Raw genomic sequence first — 22,219 nt, forward strand, 5'->3', positions numbered from 1 at the left:
GAAAGTAGCGCTATATAAAAACTATAATAATAATTTGAGGAGACATCCTCAGATATATATAATTATATATATATATAATTTCATGTAAAACCTTTGGATAGAGTAGACTGATAAGGTCAGTTATATTGCAAGCTCAGGGCCAGCGGGATTAAAGAATATGCCAACCATAAACTATAAACAGAAAAGCTTGCACAAAGCTGCATGATACATTTATACATTATAGTCGCAAACACTCCAGTGACCGAAGTCATCAGAGCTAGGGGGTCTTAACTGCAGGCAGTTTAGAAAAAAAAAATAAGATTTAGAAACTAAATATTCCGATGTATCCGCTGGTTTATAGCATGGGCAAGGTAATGATCATAAAATTTCAAGGAAGAAATTTCTATGTTCTTTGAAGGAATGTGACCTTGTTACAAATATTTCTAATGAAGAGTGGGAGACAATTTCATGTTTTCACGTTCACTACTGCAATGGGCTGCTTGCATTGAAAGGCCAGTGCATGTTAAATCTTTTCAAACAAGGCTTTCCAGTTTCTCCAGGCCACCAAGTGAAAACAGGTTTTGTCATTTTACTTTGTTGAAAGGTGAAAATATTTATAGTGAAATGGTTAAAATTACCAGACTTATTTGGCTTCCTGAATTATGGAATTGACGTCGAGAACCAGTTTTCAAGACTATTAGCTCACCATTTAGTGCATAAGCTGATTCAGCTCCAGAGAACATAACTCCATGCAAATCATAACCTGTAAGAGAAGTTCAAGTCAGTACTTCCGCGGTAGCTTAATGGGTGCCAGAAGCTGTATTTCCACACTATAAAAACTTTGCAGCTAAGTTTTAACATTATTTTGGTATACATACACATGTGAACAAGCATTTGTTTTTTTTGGAAAAAAAACAAGTGTAATCACAGGTTGATGGTAAATAACTATATTTTGACAGCAGTCACAAGTACAATAGCAAGTAAGCTAGTTCCACAGTTCCGGAACATTACGTACGAGTGTAAACAGACAAATACCTCACATTAAGTACAGCTATATAGGCCTATACGTGGTAAAATATTGTGATATAAAAAAGACAATAGCAATTTTTTATTAAATTCTAAAATTGGTTTCAGAATTGTGAATGTATAATACAGTATAAATATGAATTTAAAGACATCATACAGTTAGGTAGTGTATTAAATATATATGCAGCCCATTCCCATTTTTTTTTTTAAATTTATAAACTTTAATTTGTATTGTGTAAAAACAAGCATGCATTCTCCTTTAAATCAATACCAAATAAAACATTTTCTGATAACAAACAAAAAAGTTATTCAAGTTTAATCAAAACAGGATAGTGAAATACAAATGAGCAAAACGAATAACACTATCGGAATGAAAAAAAAAAATAATTACGGAGAGAAAGAGTTAACAAGATTCACGCAGTCGCTTTACTTATAACATATTGTTTTATTTTTATTTGTAGGCTACTAGATCATTGATACACAAGAGCCGCGTGTAATATTTATAAATATATAGATTATAGATTCTGATTTCTTGCACGTAAAAGTTTATAGACATCGTTAGAATAGTTTACCACTCCTATTTTTATAAATAATGACCTAGATTTAGGCTATATAGATTAAAACACAAACAATAGAAAGTTAGTGTTAAACATTTGTCTGTTGATTGCATCAGTTATAGCGATGTGTCTGAGGTTAACTATAAAGAAAAGTTAGGTTTAAGAGTTGTCAGAATAAACGTGTTATCAATGTTGATATGATCAATTCATATAAGTCATTTATAGACTTGGTTAAAATTATTTTAACTGACTGGTTTGTTAAATTGATATACTTTAGGCATTAAACAGCCTTAGTGTGTTCTATTTATTGTCTATTAATTAATGCACACATGAAATGGGAGTAACTACTAAATTGGATATTTCCATAGTTATCGCCTGGCCTAACAAAAAGTTCATCATTTGCTCTAAGCTGTCTAATGACAACATCACTAACAGTGGAATTTCGGTGTCTACAGTGACAGCGCCCTATAATAGTCTCGCTGTTATCACTTTCCCTGACAAAAATATTAAATACCAAATCGCATTGCAAAAAGGTAATGATATCAATAAATAGGCCACACAGATATAAACCATCAGATGGGACTGTGAAAATTCCAGTTTCTGGATCAAAATCATCTTGAGGATCATCGGTCACAGAAGTGAAGCATGACAATGTTTCATCAAGAAATAATTCATACGGGGCTGATATATAAACACGGGCATCAAAGCCTACCGGTTCATCATCTGGAAAAAAAAGTTAAGTTAAAAAAATATCGCACAAATATTGTATTTAACTTTTTAAAAATTTCATTTGTTTAATATATATATATATATATATATATATATATTTTGTTGTAACTCCGCTGACGCGCCACTCTGATGGTGCCATCAGAGCACCATTCAACACAATTAGTACGAGACATGTTTATTCTATATGAAGGAGGACTGTTGTAGATCCGGCTGAAGTTATGGGAGTCTGAACAGTCTGAGGTTAAGTGCTGTCCTGTGTGATACTAGGGAACTGTTTGGGAAACCTGTAGCGACACTGGGAAGTGTGTCGGTGGTTTGTTGTAGTATTAAGTAGGACTCTTAGAACTTAAGACATTACTCCCTGTGACTTAACAGCGGAAGTCCAACTTTTTGTTAAGAGCATATAATAAATACATCGTTTAGTATTACCTCCTACTTTTCGTTGAGTGCCTGCCTTAGAATTTGACACACTCATAAGAGGAGCTTCAGTCACTAATGTCCCGCTTCTTTCAGGCCTGTAAAGAATATGGCTTAACCCTAGCACGAAGAAAACAAATGTTATGGGACCACCTGTTACAGCACAGCCCTCCATCCTCATAGACGATAACAGGCTGGATGTCGTAAATAAATTCTGATATTTTAGAACCACAATTCAAGATGGCCTGTCTCTAGAAGAGAAGATTTAAAAAAACGCATAGGGAAGGCTGTCTCGACATTCGCTCAGGTCAAGAGTTTGGGAAAACCAGAAGCTCAATACAGCGACCAAAATGGAAGTCTACAAGGCATGCTTTCTGAGTACGCTACTGTACGGCAGTGAGTCTTGGACCACCTACGCAAAGCAAGAGAGAAAGCTAAACTCTTTCCATTTGCGCTGCCTTCGAAGGATATTGAAAATCACATGGATATTGATATCCTTTCGCGAACAGGTATTACCCGCATCTTTACAGTCTTCAGAAAACGCCGCCTGCTCTGGCTTAGACTTGTTCGCCGAATTGAGGACAATCGCATCCGAAAGTCATTCCCTACGGGCGATTCGCATCTGGCTTAAGAAAAACTGGTCTCCCCCAGTCCGTTACATGGATGTAATGAAACGGGATCTCAAATCAGTGAACATTGTTACTGACCATTGGGAAGACATATCCCTAGACTGCACTAGATGGAGAGAGAGACAGTGACCAAGAAAGCTATGGACAGTGAAAAAACATGGGCCTCAGCTCTGGAAGAAAAGCGTGCAATGCGAAAAATGGTCAGCTCCTCTACCACCTAAGCGAAAGCCACCTTAACCTGCGATATTTGTGGATGGGAGTGTCTCTCCTAAATAGGGTGCCACAGCCATAAGAAAAAGTGTTCGAGATGAACCAGAGTCGTTCTACGACTGAAGTGAGGGCAACACACACACACACATAATTATATTTTTATATATATATATAATGGGTGTAGAAAACTTGTTCTCCCCCCCCCCCCCCCCCGACTGACCATTTTTCCCCACGTGAGAACTTTTTGAATTATGTTTATGTTTGGAGGCGAAACTGACGAGTGTGTTGAGGTAAAAAGTAACTGGAATGATGATCGTGGATTCTTCAACGGAGGATTGTTTTTCTTAAATCGGTTTTGTGAATAGTTGTATGTACATTTGACTAGGAGAACTGTGAAATTATTTCAATTACTTGGATTATGGACTGTTCGTAGTGGATTGTGCTTCTGCAACCAGAAGGATATCGGCGACCTGACAATCGGTGAGTTAACTATCTTTAGCCTACTCCAAAGTCGTAACAATATATATATATAATGGGTGTAGAAAGGGGGGGGGTTGGGGTTCAGTATAGAGGGACTTCTTATGGTCAGACAGTTACGCTGGGCAGGGCATGTTTCCCGTATGCCAACTCAGTGCGAATTATTTTGATTGAAAAAAATAAGTTTTCCTAAACGAGCAAGATTAGAGTAACCACCAGCACTAGCAAAGTTACTACCTGAGAGTAACGCCGCACTGAAAGAGCTAATAATTTAGGCCGTTATTTTAATATATAAATGGGTATATTGTTATGAAAACAATGGCTTAATTTTAGAAACAAACATTTGTTTTTAGAAGACAAAAATTGTTAATGGCAACTAAACATTGCGAGTGAATAAATCACATGAAACTGTATGTTTAAAAATAACTTGTCAGATCTAAAAGTGGACGAACGAAAAAGACGGATTTACCACACAAAACTAATAGCAGCCTTTATTCTTTTCGAGACCAATCACAATAAAATCGTAAAAATGTATGTTAAATTTGTAAAGATATTATGATTAACATCTTACCATCACTTTCGTCATCAGTATTTACAGCTCCAAAATGCTTTAATAAAAAAGAAAAGAATTAAATAAACAAACAATTTAAAATAATTGCAGCTGAAGTTTTCACCACTAATTATAGTTCACCAACGAAATGTTTAATTTAATATATATTTAATATATTAGCGTTTCCTCCCTTTGGTGTAGAATCTCTAAAAATCATGTGTGTATGTGATCGATGATAGAACATTAAAACTTATTGCACTGTATTTTTTTTCTGAGTATGCTTATATTTTAGCCTAGCCATGGGACTGTTTGTTTAAAAGCCAGAAATTTAAGCAAAAGAAACTTTAAGTAAACGTGTTTAGTCCAGGCACAATAATGAAAAACATATTGTATTGAATGCCCTCCTGGGCGAAAAAAAGTCAAAAAAGGAATTTATATTTTTATTGCTCTGTAGTGGCACCTATTGTGATGGTTCTTGCTATCCAGGCTCTCTGCAAATTGCTACAAACGACACCACCAGGTACTCAAGTAACGCAACACTTGAACGTCCGATAAATCACAGGCAATACTGTACATTAGGTAACACGCAACACTGGCCGTACAAATGTTTCACCGTTAACAAACGTACGCCGTATTAGCTCTTTAAGCTACTCTTGTACTACTGTATCTAACTCCACTGGCCTCGCTGCTGCGTCTTGGACTTGCACTGAGTTCCATTGTTCAGAACTGACTTCACATACTGGGCTCGTTGTGTTGACTTGGTCGTCTAGAATAATTTTTTTTTTGCCTCGGGCATAAGCAATAGTGCTGAGTGGTCAAGCAAGAAAATAATACTTTGGCATGGCCAGTCAATCATTTAGAATCTAGATCTGTTATACCCGTACCCTTGATACAGAGGTTAAGAATTTCTTAAAAGTCCAGCATTTTTTTCTTTCATTCGGTTAAATATTTATGTGATTTTAAACTTTAATGTAAGGTATTCCGTTACATAATAAGTCAATAGAATTAAAGAAAAGGAGCTTTCCTTCTGAATGTTTTAATTCAAGGAAAAATACCCACATTCACACATGCACACCTTTTTTTTTATTTTATTGTGCAAGAACGTATGTAAGAAACAACTTCCTTATAACTGACATCAACAAATAGAATAAGGAGTGGGTGTGTTTAGCTCTCCCTTTAACGATAGTGCTCATCAGTCTTTTACGCTTATATACACGAAACTGAGCCTTTTACTTTTACCGACAACAACATATATATATATATATATATATATATATAGTTCATCCATCGTGGTTCGATGATGAAAACTTTTGTTATTTAGGGGGCTGAGGGCTTTGCACCGACAACATAATTAGTTACACGCTTAGTGGGTTATGAGATATAGCAATCCACTGATAGTTGGTGTAGCAAAAGGTCACTCTATGTCCTAATAGAGATTTATCTCCAAGTTGGTAGACTCGGCACTCATTTAGAAATGTGGCTTGTAGTTCTGCCCCTTAATCGACATTTTTCTAAAAGTAAACTAACAAACATTTGGTGGGTGGGGGGGGGGAGGATTGCATCAATCCTGGTGTGTAACAGAATTAGTTACATGATAAAGGCTTCTTATTTGATATTTTAACCAATCATTATATTATGTCGTTCCCCTTCTGGTTTGTTTGCAGACTAGGTGGATGGGGAGGTGATTGTACCTACTGCCCTCCTTCATAATAAAAATTAGTTGAATATCTTTATAATTTTTATATCATGTCCTTCCCCTATGGTATTTTGGCCGATTCGGTTGGGGGGGGGGGGCGATTGCATCTATTGCCCTACCTACTCTAGCACTTTGAGTGGAGGAGGCCATCCAATCTTTAAGCAGAAATCATAGTATGTGAACAAAATTTGTTGAATGTGTATGCAATACAAGCTACTTATTTTGGAGGGACACTCCCGTCCACATATATTGCATGTCAAGGTGGCTTTCGCTTTGGTGGTAGAGGAGCTGGCCACTTTCCATGTGGCACGCTTTTCTTCAAGAATCGAGGCCCATGTTTTCTTTCCAAAATAGGGCTCTATATCCATATGAGAAAGTGTTCGAGAAGAACCATTAAATGTTTGATATATATATATATAATGAAAAATGGTTTTACCATGAGGGAGGGGCGATCAATACGATGGAACTCATACCCCAATTGGAATCACCAATACTTTTTCTTTACTATTTTAGCGAAATAATCTGATACTAATAAAAGTCATACTTGCTATAAATTTACATTCTTAGATTGATTCACCCCACACCCTATTCTTTAATGCCATATGTAGCAATACTTATAAAAAAGGAGAGAGAACTCTTACATGATTAATCGCTTTTACCCTACAGACCCTATCCATTTCCGACGAAAACAAAATCGTCAAATATGGCGACAGAGTCAATGGATTTACACATGAATTTATCATATAATTTGTTTGTTAAAATTCATAAGAAAATTTTCGGTATGAGTAAGAACTGAGATGAGTTCTGAATCCTAATATATTTTCCTAGTCACCTTTTCACAACCTTTTCTCTTAGATTTTTCTATTGTATAAATAGCTTTTGGACTAACACTCACAATCTAAAGAACAGAAACACACTTAATTTCTCCTCCTCCTTCCGATATTTTTTTTTACAGATTTCAATTATAGTTCTGTAACAAAACAAAGTTAACAAAGTTACAGACAGGGGTATCACTTATAAATGAGCCTTTAAATTTTTTTTAAGATTTATTTTTCGGCGGCAATTCTCAAAGGCTTAATCTAAATCTGTGGGGTGTCTTATCTTTTTTCAAAGAACACATGTAATAATGTTGCATGTAGTAAGGGCCTATAAATTCATATTAAAATATTTTTCTAGTAAAACATTCATTTAAAAGGTTCTTGAAAATTAGATATAGAGCGTTTAACAAATGTTCTGTTGGTGTCTCATTGTGACCAAGACAAGCCTACTACAAGAGGCCTCGCTTAACATTTAATACGCCTAGAAAAGATGTAACTACGCTACTTGTGCCTCGAGTGTCAGTCACATTTCAAGATCGGCCCTTGCCTCCATTTTATTTTACTTTATTTGACCTGCCTTTTTTTTAGTGAGATGAATAATGAGCTGTTTTTGCAATGAAAAATGTAAAAAAAAAAAAACGCTTGGCGACGGGGCTTCGTACATCTGTCTTACTAGTAACTCCTCTAATAACTCCACTATCTATTGACTGTCTACTCTCAATATAAGGTTAGCTGAAATTTAGAGCTATTTCTCCTTAGTGCTGTGAATTAAGCTTACTAATTATGGATGTTGGGGTTTACAGCTTGTGGCATCAACTTAGAGGTGAAAAACTCCTTACCTGAAACTTTGAGAAATTAAATTGTTCAGCTTGATCATTTGAATGCATTTCACTAGACTGTCGTCGAGCAGCTGCAGCAGCAACAGGTTCTTCCACCCTTCTTTTGATTGAGTTTACCTCCGTGGCTATGCTTTTAAAATTAATTTCCATAGCATTCATTGTCATTGATTGATAATTACTCTGAGATTGCAATGCTTCAATCGTATTGGTGTTGTCTGAAAGCCTTTTATTAAGTTCATGACCATTACGTGCAATAGCTGAATTCAGATTACTAGCGTTGGTGACATTTTGTTCTATTATTTCATTTAGCGTTTGTCTAACTTCATTTATTTCTACAGTTTTTTCCATTATAGAGGTACATAAACTTTCATTCTTAGATTGTAGAAGTGTCATAACGCCACTGGATGAATGAAGTTCTTTCTTAATCTCTTCAAATTTCAAATAATTTTTTTTATCCATGTCCTTCAAAGTTGTATTTGCTGTTTCAAGGTTTTCCAACTTTTGATTTATAAATTTAAACTTTTTTTATTGTGATTTTTCTATTTCAGATAAGTCTTCCTTGAATTTCTGAAAATTACTATCTTCTATTTGAAAAAAAACAACAAAACAACAAATAAACATTACAATTGAAAGCATGGGAAATTTTGCTAAAATTGATAAGAAAAGGAAAGTGAACTTTAGAAAAGGGTTACTGTTTAAAGTATCTGTACTTAGGATATTAATGACATCAAAAAAATATATTTCACTTTTAGCATGGTGATAGTGTCTAAATATTTTGCAATCTTGCCTAAAAGCTCAAAAGCCAGATAAACTATGCAAAGTAAACAAGATGGCCAACTAATATTTCTGAAAAGGTTTGAGGCAAAACTAGTTTTGTATTTACATACACGTCCTACTTAATTCCAATAGATAGATAAATAACATTTTAATAAGTAAGTTATATAAATTACTAGATAACTATCTGAAAAACGGTCCAAAGAAACAAAATAAATAATATTTGGTTAACTTACGGTAAGCGACATTTCTTGACCACAATTGATCTACACGACTCGATACATCGTTGTTCTAGAAGACATTTAATCATATAGTATAAGGTTAATAGGCAATAAACTTGTCTACATGAACAGAACATACAATGTACGGCATTAGGACACTTTTATTAGCGCCCCCGAAAGGGGAAAAGACGCTATTAGTTTTGTGTGGTCTGTCCGTCCGTCCGTCCGTTCGTCCGTCCGTCCCGTTTAGATCTCGCAAACTTGAAAAGATATTGAAAATCCGAAATCATGATATTTTAGACCATTCAAAGTTTTGATGCAACGGCTACTTTTTTCTTTTCTGAAAGTGAAAATTTTAATTTTTAAAATCAATTATGCAAGCAGTTTTTTTTTTCATAAAAATACACCTTTTTTTCTCTACAACTATTCACTATTAATAGTAAAACAAACATGAGGCTAGCTAGTAAGGGGGATGACCATTTACCATATTTTTAACACAATAATGCAAACGGTTTTAGATTTTTTGTCAAAAAAAAAATCTCTTTTTACAACTGTATTGTTAAGATAAGAAAGTTCTGTCATACTAAGTACTACATTTACAAAGAAAAAAATATTTTTAATATGCATACAAGTGGAAAATAATTAAGACCAACAATTAATTAGTAGTTTTTTTTTATTATCGCGTGAACTGTAGCATTGTTAATAGTCTTTGTGACACTAAACTAAAGGATTTTTTTAACGGTTTATATTTAATCTACGGCTTTGAGTAAGAGTTTGACATTTTACAAAACAATTAGATCAATTAGATAATCATTATATGACATCAGTAAGGCCAAGTTCACATCTAACTTCACCTTCACTTTCACCTAATTTTTGGTCTGCTGGACCGTTGGGGCACCATATAAGATCTGTCAACCTTTTTTTCTCCATTCTTCTCGGTCATTTGTCTTTGATAGAATTTCATCCTGATGTTCTTTCTGAAAATATTGAAACCTGCCTTTTTACCTGCCTGGGTGGACCACTTCGGGGGCCGATTTTGAGTTTGCGTTTCCACACAAACTGTCATTGTAACCTTGTCATGATCGAACTTATAGGGTCAATACATTTACTGTTATAGATTAACATTTTTTATGTTTACTATCTATGCATATGTATAACTATTAATCTTTCTCTTTATCTCTCTCTCTCTCTCTCATATAAGAGCATGCAGTGATCTGAATTGTTGGCAAGTTCTAAATTCTAAACAATTTATAAAGCTTTTAAAAAATTAAATATTTATCTCTCTTTTTTATCTATTGTAAATACCTTAGATTCTATAGAACTTATTTTCTCTATCTGTTCTCTTTTATCATTAGCTGAAGTAACGCTGAGTGTTGAGATTTGAGTGGAAAGATCTGTGTTTTCTTGTTTCAGCTTGTCGAAATTAAGATCTAGTCTTTTCAGATATGTTTCGATTTGTTTATAATCAGCTGTTGTGGATTCAGATTGAGACTTTAGACCATTCAGTAATTCGTATTTGCATTTCTTTTTTTTTTCAAGTCTTGCAGATGTTTCGACCTAAGAGTTTCTGAGTCCTTGAAATTTGTCTCTAGACCTCTTATGTTCTCATGTTTTTGTAATGATATTTGTACTTGGTCTTGAGAATCTTTTATAAATTTGAGATCTTTATGCAATTTTTCAAAAGCTGAGTTTTCTCTTAAAGTTTGATGTGTTAGTACCCCACGCTCAATCAGCAACTCGTGGACTATCCGGAGGATATTGTTCTCTGTTGATTCTTGACGAAGCTCTTCAATCTTTTTATGATGTTCTGTAACAGTTACATCCACGCTATGAAGTCGGTCAATTAAATCAGATGCGTTGTCAAATTTTGACATTTCTTTCACTTGACTTGACAAAGATTCCATCTTACTCTGTAGATTTGACATTAAGTTACTAGCGGCCTCGAGTTCTCGCATTACCGCCTCAAATTTGAAATGAAAACTTTGTTCCGTTTCTGCTTGACGCTGCTTAGACATTCGTTCATTTTGTATTACTTGCTGTTTAAGATTTTGTATTAAAATGTTAATTTCTTTGGCGTGAGATGTTGACATGGTTTTTTGTTCCAGTGTTTGTTTGACAGATTGTTGGCCTTGTTTGTCGTCTATACAAGAAAGAAAAAAAAATTACAAACAGTGAAAATTATGCATAGTGCACAGTGCACTACATCGTCCATCTAAAGTTTAATATTTTACTAAACCTGGATCAGGAGCTTCTTCGTTTGAAGATGCATTTCTGTGAACATGTTCAACTGTGGTTTGCATTACGTCATTCTCGTCTGCAAAATAAGAAATACATAATGGACATTGTCGTGCTCTTAAAACTGAATTGCGTGCTTCATAGAATATTAGAAACCTAAGATTGTTTCAATAATACAACAGGATATCTACATTGTACGCTTCTTATAATGATGATGGATTGCCGCGTCTCCTTTTCTGTGTTTTTTTTTATTCGAACTTTTAAGTAAAGTGCAGTATGGCCAACCGCGATGGGCATACAAAAACAAAACAAAAAAAAAAACAGGTCGCACCCTTGGTGACAAGTAACAATATATATATATATATATATTGTTATAAACCTGGTGGTGGCACAAATGGGGGTAGTGGTGTGTGTGTAGTCAGCCGACGCAAATCGCCCCAGGCCAGCGCTAGACGAGCGGTCAACCGTGACGAGGTACGACTGTCAGCCGAGTCGTGTCAACAGGACAGTTCGGGAAGGATCGCAGCGTCACGAGAGTTGTAGTCACCTGACCACCTAGAAACGTCGAGCGGCGTTCTGTCCGGTTCGAGAAGGCCAGTAGGGACCCTATATAAAGAGCGGAGGTGTCGCAGTCAAGACGGTTCACGAGAGAAGGTTCAGAAAGGGGGTTCACGGCAGGGGTTCAGAGCCCGGTTCACTACAGTCCGGTCGACTACAGCACAGTTCAGCGGTGTGGTTCTGTACGGAGCATTACGACGGTTCAGTGCGGAGTACTGTCAAGTACAGTTGAGACGGCTGGCGTCTTGATCTTGGTCTGTGATCGAGTCCGACACAACGAGCCTAGTGTGTGAAGTCAGTCCTGAACTGTTGAACCCAGTGCAAGCCCGGAACGAGACGGAGAGGCCAGTGCAAGAGTTGATACGGCGAAACGGTGTTATCGGAGAGATATTTGTACAGTGTACGTGTTGCCAATTGTACAGTATTGGCTGTTATTTATTCAACTATTAAAGTGTTACGTTACTTTGGAGCCCTGAGTTGTCAAGTTCTTTAGGTTGGTGGTGTATGGTGCAGTTTGCAGAGAGCCTGGATAGTGAGATTCGCAACACTGGTGTCAGAAGTGGGATCGGATCGAATCGGATTGGGACGGATCTACTATGGCTCGTCTGAAACTGCTGTACGAACTCGAAGTGACAGAACTGAAGCGAGAGCTACGTGATCGAGGGCTGAAGACAAGTGGAAGTAAGGAAACTTTAGAAGCACGCCTCCGGGAAGACATTGTGGAAGAAAAGGAGGATCCAGACACTTATCTTTTTCAAGTAGAACCAGATATGGAGGAACTCTTGAGCTCAATGCTAGGAAACATCAATTCCAAGATAGATGCCATGAACACCAAGATAGCCGCCATGAACCAACGCATACCTGATGTGGAGGAGAGAATCATCAATACAGACGTTCGTTCAGATGCTAAAACCAGTGAGAGGAGCCTTGGTGGTGATCATGAGAACCCATTGAAACCTGACGAAGCCGTTGAGAGGCATATGCAAGTCGAGATATACCAGCCAGATCTGCACCCAACAGACGTTGGTCCAGCTGCCAATACTGAAGAGGGAAGTCCTGATGGTGGTCAAGAGAATCCAAGGAAGCCTGACGTTGAAGTTGATGGACATTTGCACGACGAAAGTCATCGACAAGGTCTGAAACCAACAGACGATTGGCCCTATACTGAGACAAGAGAGGGAGGTCCTGATGGTGGAGAAGAAAGCCGAATGGAGCCTGACGCCGAAGACGAGGGACCTTTGCACGAGGAGTGCTACCAACCTGCCCCACGAGCATGCCCTCCTGACAAGGCTGAAGATGATGACCTGTACCACAATTCCCCGCCCTGTGGATTTGAAGCCCATCCCAGTCCTTCTTCGCAAAGCCTTATGAAGCCACCTCTTTTGCCAACGATCTTGGTATCCCCAGCCCTTACATCCAATACCTCTCCATGTGTCAAGTGGCTGTCCTCGGTACCGACCGACAAGAGAGCGATGCAACCACAACGTCACTGCAACAAGAGGACGATCAACTGGAGGAAAAGAAGAAGGCGGCGTTTGCGTAGTCCAACGTGCATGGTGATTCTACCAAGAAATAACTGCAGCCACATGAAGACCAACTGGCGGAGAAGAAGAAGAAGGCGACTTTTGCTGAGTGCAATATGGATGACCATGCGATCACGAGGTCGATACAACCAGATGAAGGCTAACTGGAGGAGAAGAAAACGTTTTCTGAGTTCCACGTGGATGGCGATGAAAGCACGACGGCGAGGCAACCAGGTCAAGGCAAACTGGAGGAGAAGAAGGAAGCTGACTGCAACATGGATGGCTCCATCAAGCTCAAGAGGCAAGCCAACTGCCACTGATCGACCCCCGCCTGCAGCGATGAAACTTTACAGCCAATGTCATGATGTTGATTCTGTCCGGGACGGACAGATCTAAGGAGGGGGCAGTGTTATAAACCTGGTGGTGGCACAAATGGGGGTAGTGGTGTGTGTGTAGTCAGCCGACGCAAATCGCCCCAGGCCAGCGCTAGACGAGCGGTCAACCGTGACGAGGTACGACTGTCAGCCGAGTCGTGTCAACAGGACAGTTCGGGAAGGATCGCAGCGTCACGAGAGTTGTAGTCACCTGACCACCTAGAAACGTCGAGCGGCGTTCTGTCCGGTTCGAGAAGGCCAGTAGGGACCCTATATAAAGAGCGGAGGTGTCGCAGTCAAGACGGTTCACGAGAGAAGGTTCAGAAAGGGGGTTCACGGCAGGGGTTCAGAGCCCGGTTCACTACAGTCCGGTCGACTACAGCACAGTTCAGCGGTGTGGTTCTGTACGGAGCATTACGACGGTTCAGTGCGGAGTACTGTCAAGTACAGTTGAGACGGCTGGCGTCTTGATCTTGGTCTGTGATCGAGTCCGACACAACGAGCCTAGTGTGTGAAGTCAGTCCTGAACTGTTGAACCCAGTGCAAGCCCGGAACGAGACGGAGAGGCCAGTGCAAGAGTTGATACGGCGAAACGGTGTTATCGGAGAGATATTTGTACAGTGTACGTGTTGCCAATTGTACAGTATTGGCTGTTATTTATTCAACTATTAAAGTGTTACGTTACTTTGGAGCCCTGAGTTGTCAAGTTCTTTAGGTTGGTGGTGTATGGTGCAGTTTGCAGAGAGCCTGGATAGTGAGATTCGTAACAATATATATAAATATATATATATATCATGAATATATATATATTGTTACGATCTTCTCTATCAGGCCTTCTGTAAACATTACTTAACAACACAGCACATCTAACACAAGTACTTGACAACAAGAGTTTCAATAAACAATGTGGCGGTTTAATTACAAATACATCAAAAGCCAATACAACACAATTGGCTACGCTAACTTCAAATGCTTTAACATAATAGAACTGCCTACTAACACTACAAGTCTTTCGCTAGCTCGTACAGCTACATTTTTTGAGGACTCATAAGGTACCACACGGCCCTTACTGCCTTGGACTTAAATCCTTTCTTTACACACTGTCTCTCGACCATGAAGGCTTTCGGTCACAATGCTGGTCATATTTGCGTGAACTAGCAGTACTGTCCCTTGTCTATCGACAGCTGTTGACCCGTTGACCTGTGTGATTGGCCTGAGTCGTGTGTATCAGTAGGCCGCTCACACATTAACCCTTTCAGTCCGCCAATGGAGTTACAACAATATATATATATATATATATATATATATATATATATATATATATATATATATATATATATATATATATATATATATATATATATATATATATATATATAAACACACACTGCTACCTAGTAAAATAAATTTGCAATGTTAACAGCTACGAGCCATTGTATGTATGTTTGTGTCTTTCTAGTTTATATGTTAAAATAAACTAATTGCACTTTACACCTTTGAATTCTTGTTAGAGAAGGCTAAACCTTCAAAACTATTGAGGTATTTAAGGCGATTTTACTGTTTGTCTTATGCAGATAAATCAAACGGAGGTAACACTCAAAAAAGAAAACAAAAAACGAAATCTAATAAAACAGGCGAAAGGGCAACAATATAGATTAGTAACGCTGGTAGCGCATGTCAAACATATAGTTTAATAATAACGAAGGGAACTGTTGAATGTTGTCAAGCTGAATCTCTACGTTTAAAAAAAACTGTATCTCTCTAAATCCTTTAGAAGTATTCTTTTTTTTTTACCAGTCGCGTCTTTGTATAAAAGTGAAACCATCCTTCAATGAAACAAATAACTCATTCCTAACCGTGTCATAATAGGTATCTATACATTTAGAAGGCTAGCATGGCTAGTTATAATAAACTGCACAAGTCACTTTGTATGCTGTCAATGTTTAACAAAAAATTTTTATATGTTGTTCTATTAAAATTGTATGAAGAGAAAATGTAAAAACTCCCCCCACGCGTAGTGTTCACCGGGTACTGTATACTACGTGTCTACTTTAATAATTTATAGCGTACCTAAGATAGATGAACATCGCCGTAAACATTCAGAAGTCTCAGTGACCAGGAACTGATTGATTTTCACAAAACTTTCGTTGTTGGTCTCATCAATCCATTCTTTCCCTATGTTTATAACCTGTAAAATGTGTAGAATTTTAGTCAAATGTAGTTATACTATTTTGTTTCTATAAAATGATTTTCGATTAATAATAAAAAAAAAAAAAAAAAAAATTTTCTAAAGGCTGCACGGAAAAACGTCTTCTAGATACACCCTTCCCACCTCCCACCCCCATTGGACCATAGCGCTCTGACCATGCTATAAGCATGAAAGTAGCGCTATATAAAACCACTATATAAAAGCTATAGCGGGATACGACCTGCCGCCCACAGGCGGTTTGATCTAATCCATTAGATTTAGATATAAGGCAAACAAAGCGAAATGTACGCTTAACATTTTTTAAAATTTTACTATGAAAATAATATAGCTAACATAAAATACAAAATACTAGACAATAATTTAACCCGCTAGAGATATATTAACTCTTTCTCTCCGTAATTATTTACCACATTCTGCTGGAACCAACGCTGGTATCGTCAGTTAGGAGAGAAAGAGTTAAAGTATTTTTTTAGGTATCCCCAGTTGTGGGAGGGAAATTTAGCATTTACTGCAGTCTCTGTTGTTGCCTAGGGAACGTTCATGCCGAATTTTATAAAGATTGGTCAAAACGATTTTGGTCTTTACTCGGGATTAGCATACTGCAACGGCTATCACTATCCAGGCTCGCTTCAAACTGCACCACACGACACTACCAACTTAAAGAACTTGTCAACTCAGGGCTCCAAAGTAACGTAACACTCTAATGTCAACTAAATCACAGCCCATATATAGCTTCTCCTTCGATGATGAGCACATTTCTAATTTCCTATGGATTCGAAGATGACTGTAAAGTCCAATCCACGCATTAAAAAGTCGGCGGCATACGTGAGATGGGTGGGTTTGGTCAGTTGCAGATAGACCTGCTTCTTCTCTCAGCTTTTGTTGGTTCGGCGCTCTTTCGCCCTGGTCACTCTCCTTGCTTCAAATCTTGAGACTCCGAGACTCACAGCTTCACGCCATGACGAGCTAGTGATTCTAAGCCGTAAATGTCGATATCGCATTCCTCGAAGGATCTCATGAGAGTGTCTTTATAGCGTTTGTATTGACCTCCCTGGGAGCACTTTCCTGCACACAACTCCCCATACTGAAGTCGTTTGGGAAGGCGATTATCTGGCCTGCGGACTACATGTCCCGCCCAACGAAGTTGGGACCTTTTTACTGTTGCATTGATACTGTTCATGTTAGACAGCTTTAAGATTTATTTGTCTGGTATGTGTTCGGACGAACGACAGCGTAGGTGGAAGGAGTTAAACTTTTTGGTGTGGCGGGAATATTGGGTCCAGGACTCTGATACGTATAAGAGTGACGGGAGAACTACAGCACTAGCAACATTTAACACTGACTGTACTAAGGCTTCGCCGTTAACAACAGTACTACATCAACAAATGGCCTACTGGCTTCTCCGCCTCGTTCCGGACCTGCACTTGGCTCAACTTTTCCGGACTGACTTCACACACTGGGCTCGCTGTATAGTAATTCATCGAAGATCATGAAATCGTCTTGCACTAACAAGGTGTCTTGACTCTACTAAACACCGAACCATCGTAATGTACAGTACGGTACCACACTGAACTAAGCCGTCTGTAGTAAACCAAGTTGTTTTGACTGTGATACCTTCGTAATTTATATAGGGTCCTCGAAGGCCATCTACAAACCGACGGAACGTCGATTGAACTTTCTGGTTGATCACATGACCTTGCGTGATTACTATTCACACAAAGATCCTTCCGGAAACATCGTCGTGGAGCTACTCGTCACGGTCGACCATTCGTCTAGAGGTGACCTGTTCAATTTGTGTCATCTGGCTACAAACACAGAATTCCTATTTGCCTCACCACAAGAGTTATAACAATACATACATACATACTTATTACAATTTGATTTATTTATTAACCAGCCGGTTATGACCAGCGGTCTGCGGCCTTTAGTTTGGGTATTACTGATCTACTAGATTAAATTTAGATCTATGCCATACATGGAGAATGTTCCCTTCACATTATTTTTGCCTTGAAAATATAAGTAGAGAGTTAATATGGGCTTATCGATCACCCGATTTTGTTTAAAAGTTTCTTTCTTTAAGTATTTTATTATTTTTTGGGGTGAATTAGGATGGAGGAGTATAATGGTAGATGCGAGACCTGACGCTATGATGTGGAGTTGTAATAAAAAGATGTGATCGGGTTTTGAGAAATGCCAACGATGCATTTTTCAGATACGGCGAAATTGGCTCAAGAATTTATTTCATCGTCCAATGTCGTCTCATTAAATAAATAATGTGATATAAGATAATGCATTACCAACAACACTTACATTAACAACCACAACATTAAGAACAGCAATAGTAACATTAATGTTCATTAGGAATAAGGCGAAATGCCTATTCGGTATTTATGTCTCACACTGTCGGTAGTGAAGAGGTTTGGAGACTCGGACTTCCGAACCAAAGGGTCTCGAGTGTTCTAGTTTCAGTTTTTGGGTTAGGTTTCCGGTTTTTTAACTTTAAGGGCGCCTCTAAGTTTACTTGATTGGTACCTGACATACGTTTGGGAAGTTAAGGCGGCTGGTCGGCGTACTCATGACATCATCTGCTCTATAGATCGTAAGGTCTGAAAGGGGAACTTTACTAGCAACTTGTCCTTCATTAGTATTTTAATTTAAAAAAATGGAAAACTAAATTATCTTCGACGCCCCCCACCCCTTTTTTTTCTGAAATAAAAATAATAAAATTATTACAGGTGATAAAATTGAGAAAAGATGGTCTAAAAACTATTATTCTGTAATGTGCACCGATTTGAAATGAAATAATTACAGAGTTGATATAACCAACGGTATTTTCCAGCTGGTCACGTAGCTCTTCTAAAACCTCAAGCTGTGAAGCAATAGTCTTGACCTGTTTTGGAGTTCTCATCTGAAATAAGCCATTGATATGCATATTAATCCATAGCCTACATGTAACATTTGAAAGTTCTTGCATGATGCATGGCAGATAAGTGAGATTAAGCATCTATGTTATAGGTTACTTTTTTTTTACTGTGTTGAAAAATCGTTGTATTGCAATAGTATTAATATGAAACAGATGTATCAGGGTGAGAATGTTTCTCCGGTTGATCTTTTTATAACAACCACAAAATAAAATGCTCTTCGAGAAGAGTTATATCTATATACAACAGAAGGCAGCCAAAACAAATAGAGTATTAACAATGTTTTCAGATGTTGGGCATTGTATAGTCAAAGGCGTAGTGAGATTTGCAAGGGGGCACGATGCCCCGGGCGCGACCCTTAAGGGTGCCCTACACGCAGTTTTTTTTATAATTTTTTTGTGATGTTCATGGAAAATGGGGAACGCTAATAAAGTACCTTACCCCGGGATCACGTTTAGCTCCCTACGCCTCTGTACATAGTAGCATCAAATTGTAAAAAAAATTAATAAAACTGGGCATGGATTTAGACCTAATAATCATCAACTAAAAGAGGCCCGGAGTCTTTTTAAGTCATTAAAACGAACAAACAAAACCTGTAGAGGCCCTACAAAAACTTCGTTACTTAAATCCGGCCCTGCTTAATGTAATACGTTGCAATGAGTTACACAGTATAAACATATACGTTAGATTCCTGATAATATAGTTCTATTCCTTTTACTTTTATGTATAGGCTAACAAAGTTGAATTCTTCATGATTACGTGAATTGATTTCGTTCGTGTTTACCTTCACCTATCAGAAAAGTCCTATTCCATTCCCACTTTCAGAAAGATAAAATATTTTTTTCGAGTTGATACCTGTTTGCATTCATAAATCTTATATGTCCGGATACTCCAGCTATTACAAAATCGTTGCATGTTAGGTGGCATCCATAAATGACGTCAAGTAGAGATCAGAAAAGATGTTTGAGTGTTGAGGAAAATGTTTGCACTTCAATGAAAGCATGGGGACAAAGCTCACAATCATGGGGCATGGTGGCAGATTGTAAAGCGCTTGGGTTCCAAACCGAGGGGATCTGGATTCGAATCCCGCTGAAGACTTGGATTTTTTTGTTTCGTGGTTTTTAGGGCGCCCCATCTGTAAAGGGACAGATGTTCTGTAACAGTTACATCCACGCTATGAAGCAGTGTTTCTCAAACTGTGTGCCGCGGCACACTAGTGTGCCGCCGAAGATTTGCAGGTGTGCCGCGGGAGTTTTCAGAAGGTCACACGTGTAGCGTTACACAGGTCTACCTACAATTAAATTTTTATTTTACGTTGCGATGACATCCCCACTTGCAAACGACCAGTAATAGTAGTGGATCACTCCATTATGACGGAAAGGGGCGTTATGGAATTGTCCACTATACATATAGGCCTATTATTATAATGACTAAAAGTTGGCCGCCTTAGCAGACGCACAGCAGTTCTTGAATTGGTAACGATAATAATAAGCGATGCGTTTCATGTAAATTCGTTATATGTATGCTAATAATAAATTATCAATAAGCATTATTCATTGTTATCCATGGAGAAAGAATGAAACTGCGAATTGTTAAATGAAAAGCAAGGAACCAAACGAAGGTACAAAGAATATTACATCGGATATGGTTTCATATCTTCTGGACCTGAAGATTCCCCATTGCCATTCTGTCTGATCTGCAATACAACTCTATCGAATGAGGCGCTTGTTCCAAGCAAATTGAAGAGACACTTGGAAACAAAATATCCAGCTGTAAAAGCGCAACCGAAAGAATACTTCGAAAACACCAGGACTCAAGAAAATAAACAAGCTCAAAACTTACGAAGTACCTAAAGCTGCCAGAAAAGGGATTGATTGCAAGTTATAAGGTTGCTCAGTTATTAGCAAAACGCAAGAAAGCACACACAGAGGCTGAATCAGTCATTGCACCAGCTTTAGCAATAGTTGAAACTATTCTAGGACCCGATGCCACCGAAAAAGTTAAGAAAGTTCCTTTGTCAAATGATACTATCTCGCGCAGACTTATCGTCAGATTTACAAGATCAAATCTGCGAACACTTCGACGTGACTGACGATGAAGTGTCTCTGCTGTGGTCTCTTCAAGTTGATGAATCCACTGACGTTAGCGTCAAAGCCCAGCTGCTAGCTTCTATTCGGTTCATAAAGGATGAAAAATGTGTCAACGAATTTTTATTTTGAAAAGACTTACCAACTACGACCAAAGGCGAAGATATTTTCAAAGTGGTGAATGAAAACATTTTGCTCTTCAAACTACAGTGGAAAAACTGTGTTAGCGTTTGCACCGATGGCTTTCCTTCCATGCAGGGAAATAGAAAGGGATTCGTCACTCTTATGCGTCAAGAAAATCCAAATGTATTAGTTGTTCACTGCATGATCCACAGAGAACCTTTTCCTTCAAATCTTTACAGAAAGATTTTATGTCTGTTCTGTATCAAGTGATTGAAGTTGTAAACTTCATCCATTCTCGACCTATTGCATCCCGACTTTTCTCTTAGCTCTGTGAAGCTATGGATTTAGACTACAAATGTCTCCTGTATCACACCAACGTTCGTTGGCTCTCCAGGGGAAAAGTGTTAAAGCGTATAGTCCAACTCAAGGCTGAGCTGATTTCATTCTTGGAGGCTAAAAAAAAGACTTTGGATTTTCTATTCATGACGAGATCTGGTGGGTTAAGGTGACATTTCTCTCTGATTTATTTGACAAATTAAATTCATTGAAGTCTTCAAGGACCATCGGAAACCATCATCACTGCATCCTCAAAACTGAAAGTTATTTGGTGAAAAATTGTCTTTGTGGCAAAGTAAGATCTCGAAAGGAGTCTTCAACTGCTTTCCTACTTACAATGAATGTGCTTCAACTAAAGAAATCACCCCCTAAATTCTGGTCACTTTGACACACCTGCTGTAAGCATTGCAGCATTACTTTCCAACAGTTGGAAGTAATGAGTATGGATGGGTTAGCTATCCATTTGGAAACAATGAAGCTACAAATCTGACAACTGAAGAAGCAGAGCAGCTCATTGATTTAAAAAACGATGCAGTTCTTAAGTCAAGTTTTGCCGAGAAAAACCTGATTGTGTTTTGGATTTAAATCAAGAAGTTATATCCTGCAATCAGTTTAAAAGCAATCAAAATAATTCTTCCATTTGCATCTTCATGGTTTTGTGAGTTTGGATTTTCAGCACTGACTGATATCAAATCTAAGAAAAGAGAGAGACCTCTTACAATAGACAATTTTCTTCTTCTTCTTCATCGTTCTCATTGTTATGTTGGAGTGTTCATATGACTAAACCAATACATGAGATGAACTGCGCAGTGGTTTCCAAATCAGGGAGCTCTCCATATAGTTTTCTTTCTATTGGGGTGATTTGGGGCCAATGTCTTATACGGGCCTCTTGATAGAGAGAGCAGTTTTGGAGGACGTGGTCGGCATTTTC

At 38.0% G+C, this 22,219-nt stretch overlaps 1 protein-coding gene across 1 annotated transcript; it reads right to left on the bottom strand.

The window, feature by feature from the left end:
* Window positions 1–8,948: 8,948 nt before the first annotated feature.
* LOC106050186 (uncharacterized) lies at window positions 8,949–19,846 on the bottom strand. Its single transcript, XM_056020028.1, has 6 exons — window positions 19,527–19,846; window positions 18,631–18,729; window positions 15,683–15,800; window positions 11,159–11,236; window positions 10,228–11,062; window positions 8,949–8,992 (listed from the first exon to the last, which is right to left on the bottom strand). The coding sequence occupies exons 2-5, from the start codon at window positions 18,727–18,729 to the stop codon at window positions 10,425–10,427; spliced, it is 933 nt and encodes a 310-aa protein (XP_055876003.1). The 5' UTR covers window positions 19,527–19,846; the 3' UTR covers window positions 8,949–8,992; window positions 10,228–10,424.
* Between the last annotated feature and the right edge of the window lie 2,373 nt (window positions 19,847–22,219).

Source organism: Biomphalaria glabrata, chromosome 1, assembly GCF_947242115.1.
Source record: "Biomphalaria glabrata chromosome 1, xgBioGlab47.1, whole genome shotgun sequence".
Taxonomy (NCBI): domain Eukaryota; kingdom Metazoa; phylum Mollusca; class Gastropoda; family Planorbidae; genus Biomphalaria; species Biomphalaria glabrata.

Excerpts from the sequence above, each read along its gene's own strand:
- LOC106050186 (XM_056020028.1), bottom strand. The coding sequence starts at position 18,729 with ATGAGAACTCCAAAACAGGTCAAGACTATTGCTTCACAGCTTGAGGTT. Across the intron at positions 15,801-18,630 it reads CCGTTGGTTATATCAACTCT|GTTATAAACATAGGGAAAGA; the intron begins GTAATTATTTCA and ends CACATTTTACAG. Across the intron at positions 11,063-11,158 it reads CGAAGAAGCTCCTGATCCAG|ACGACAAACAAGGCCAACAA; the intron begins GTTTAGTAAAAT and ends TTTCTTGTATAG.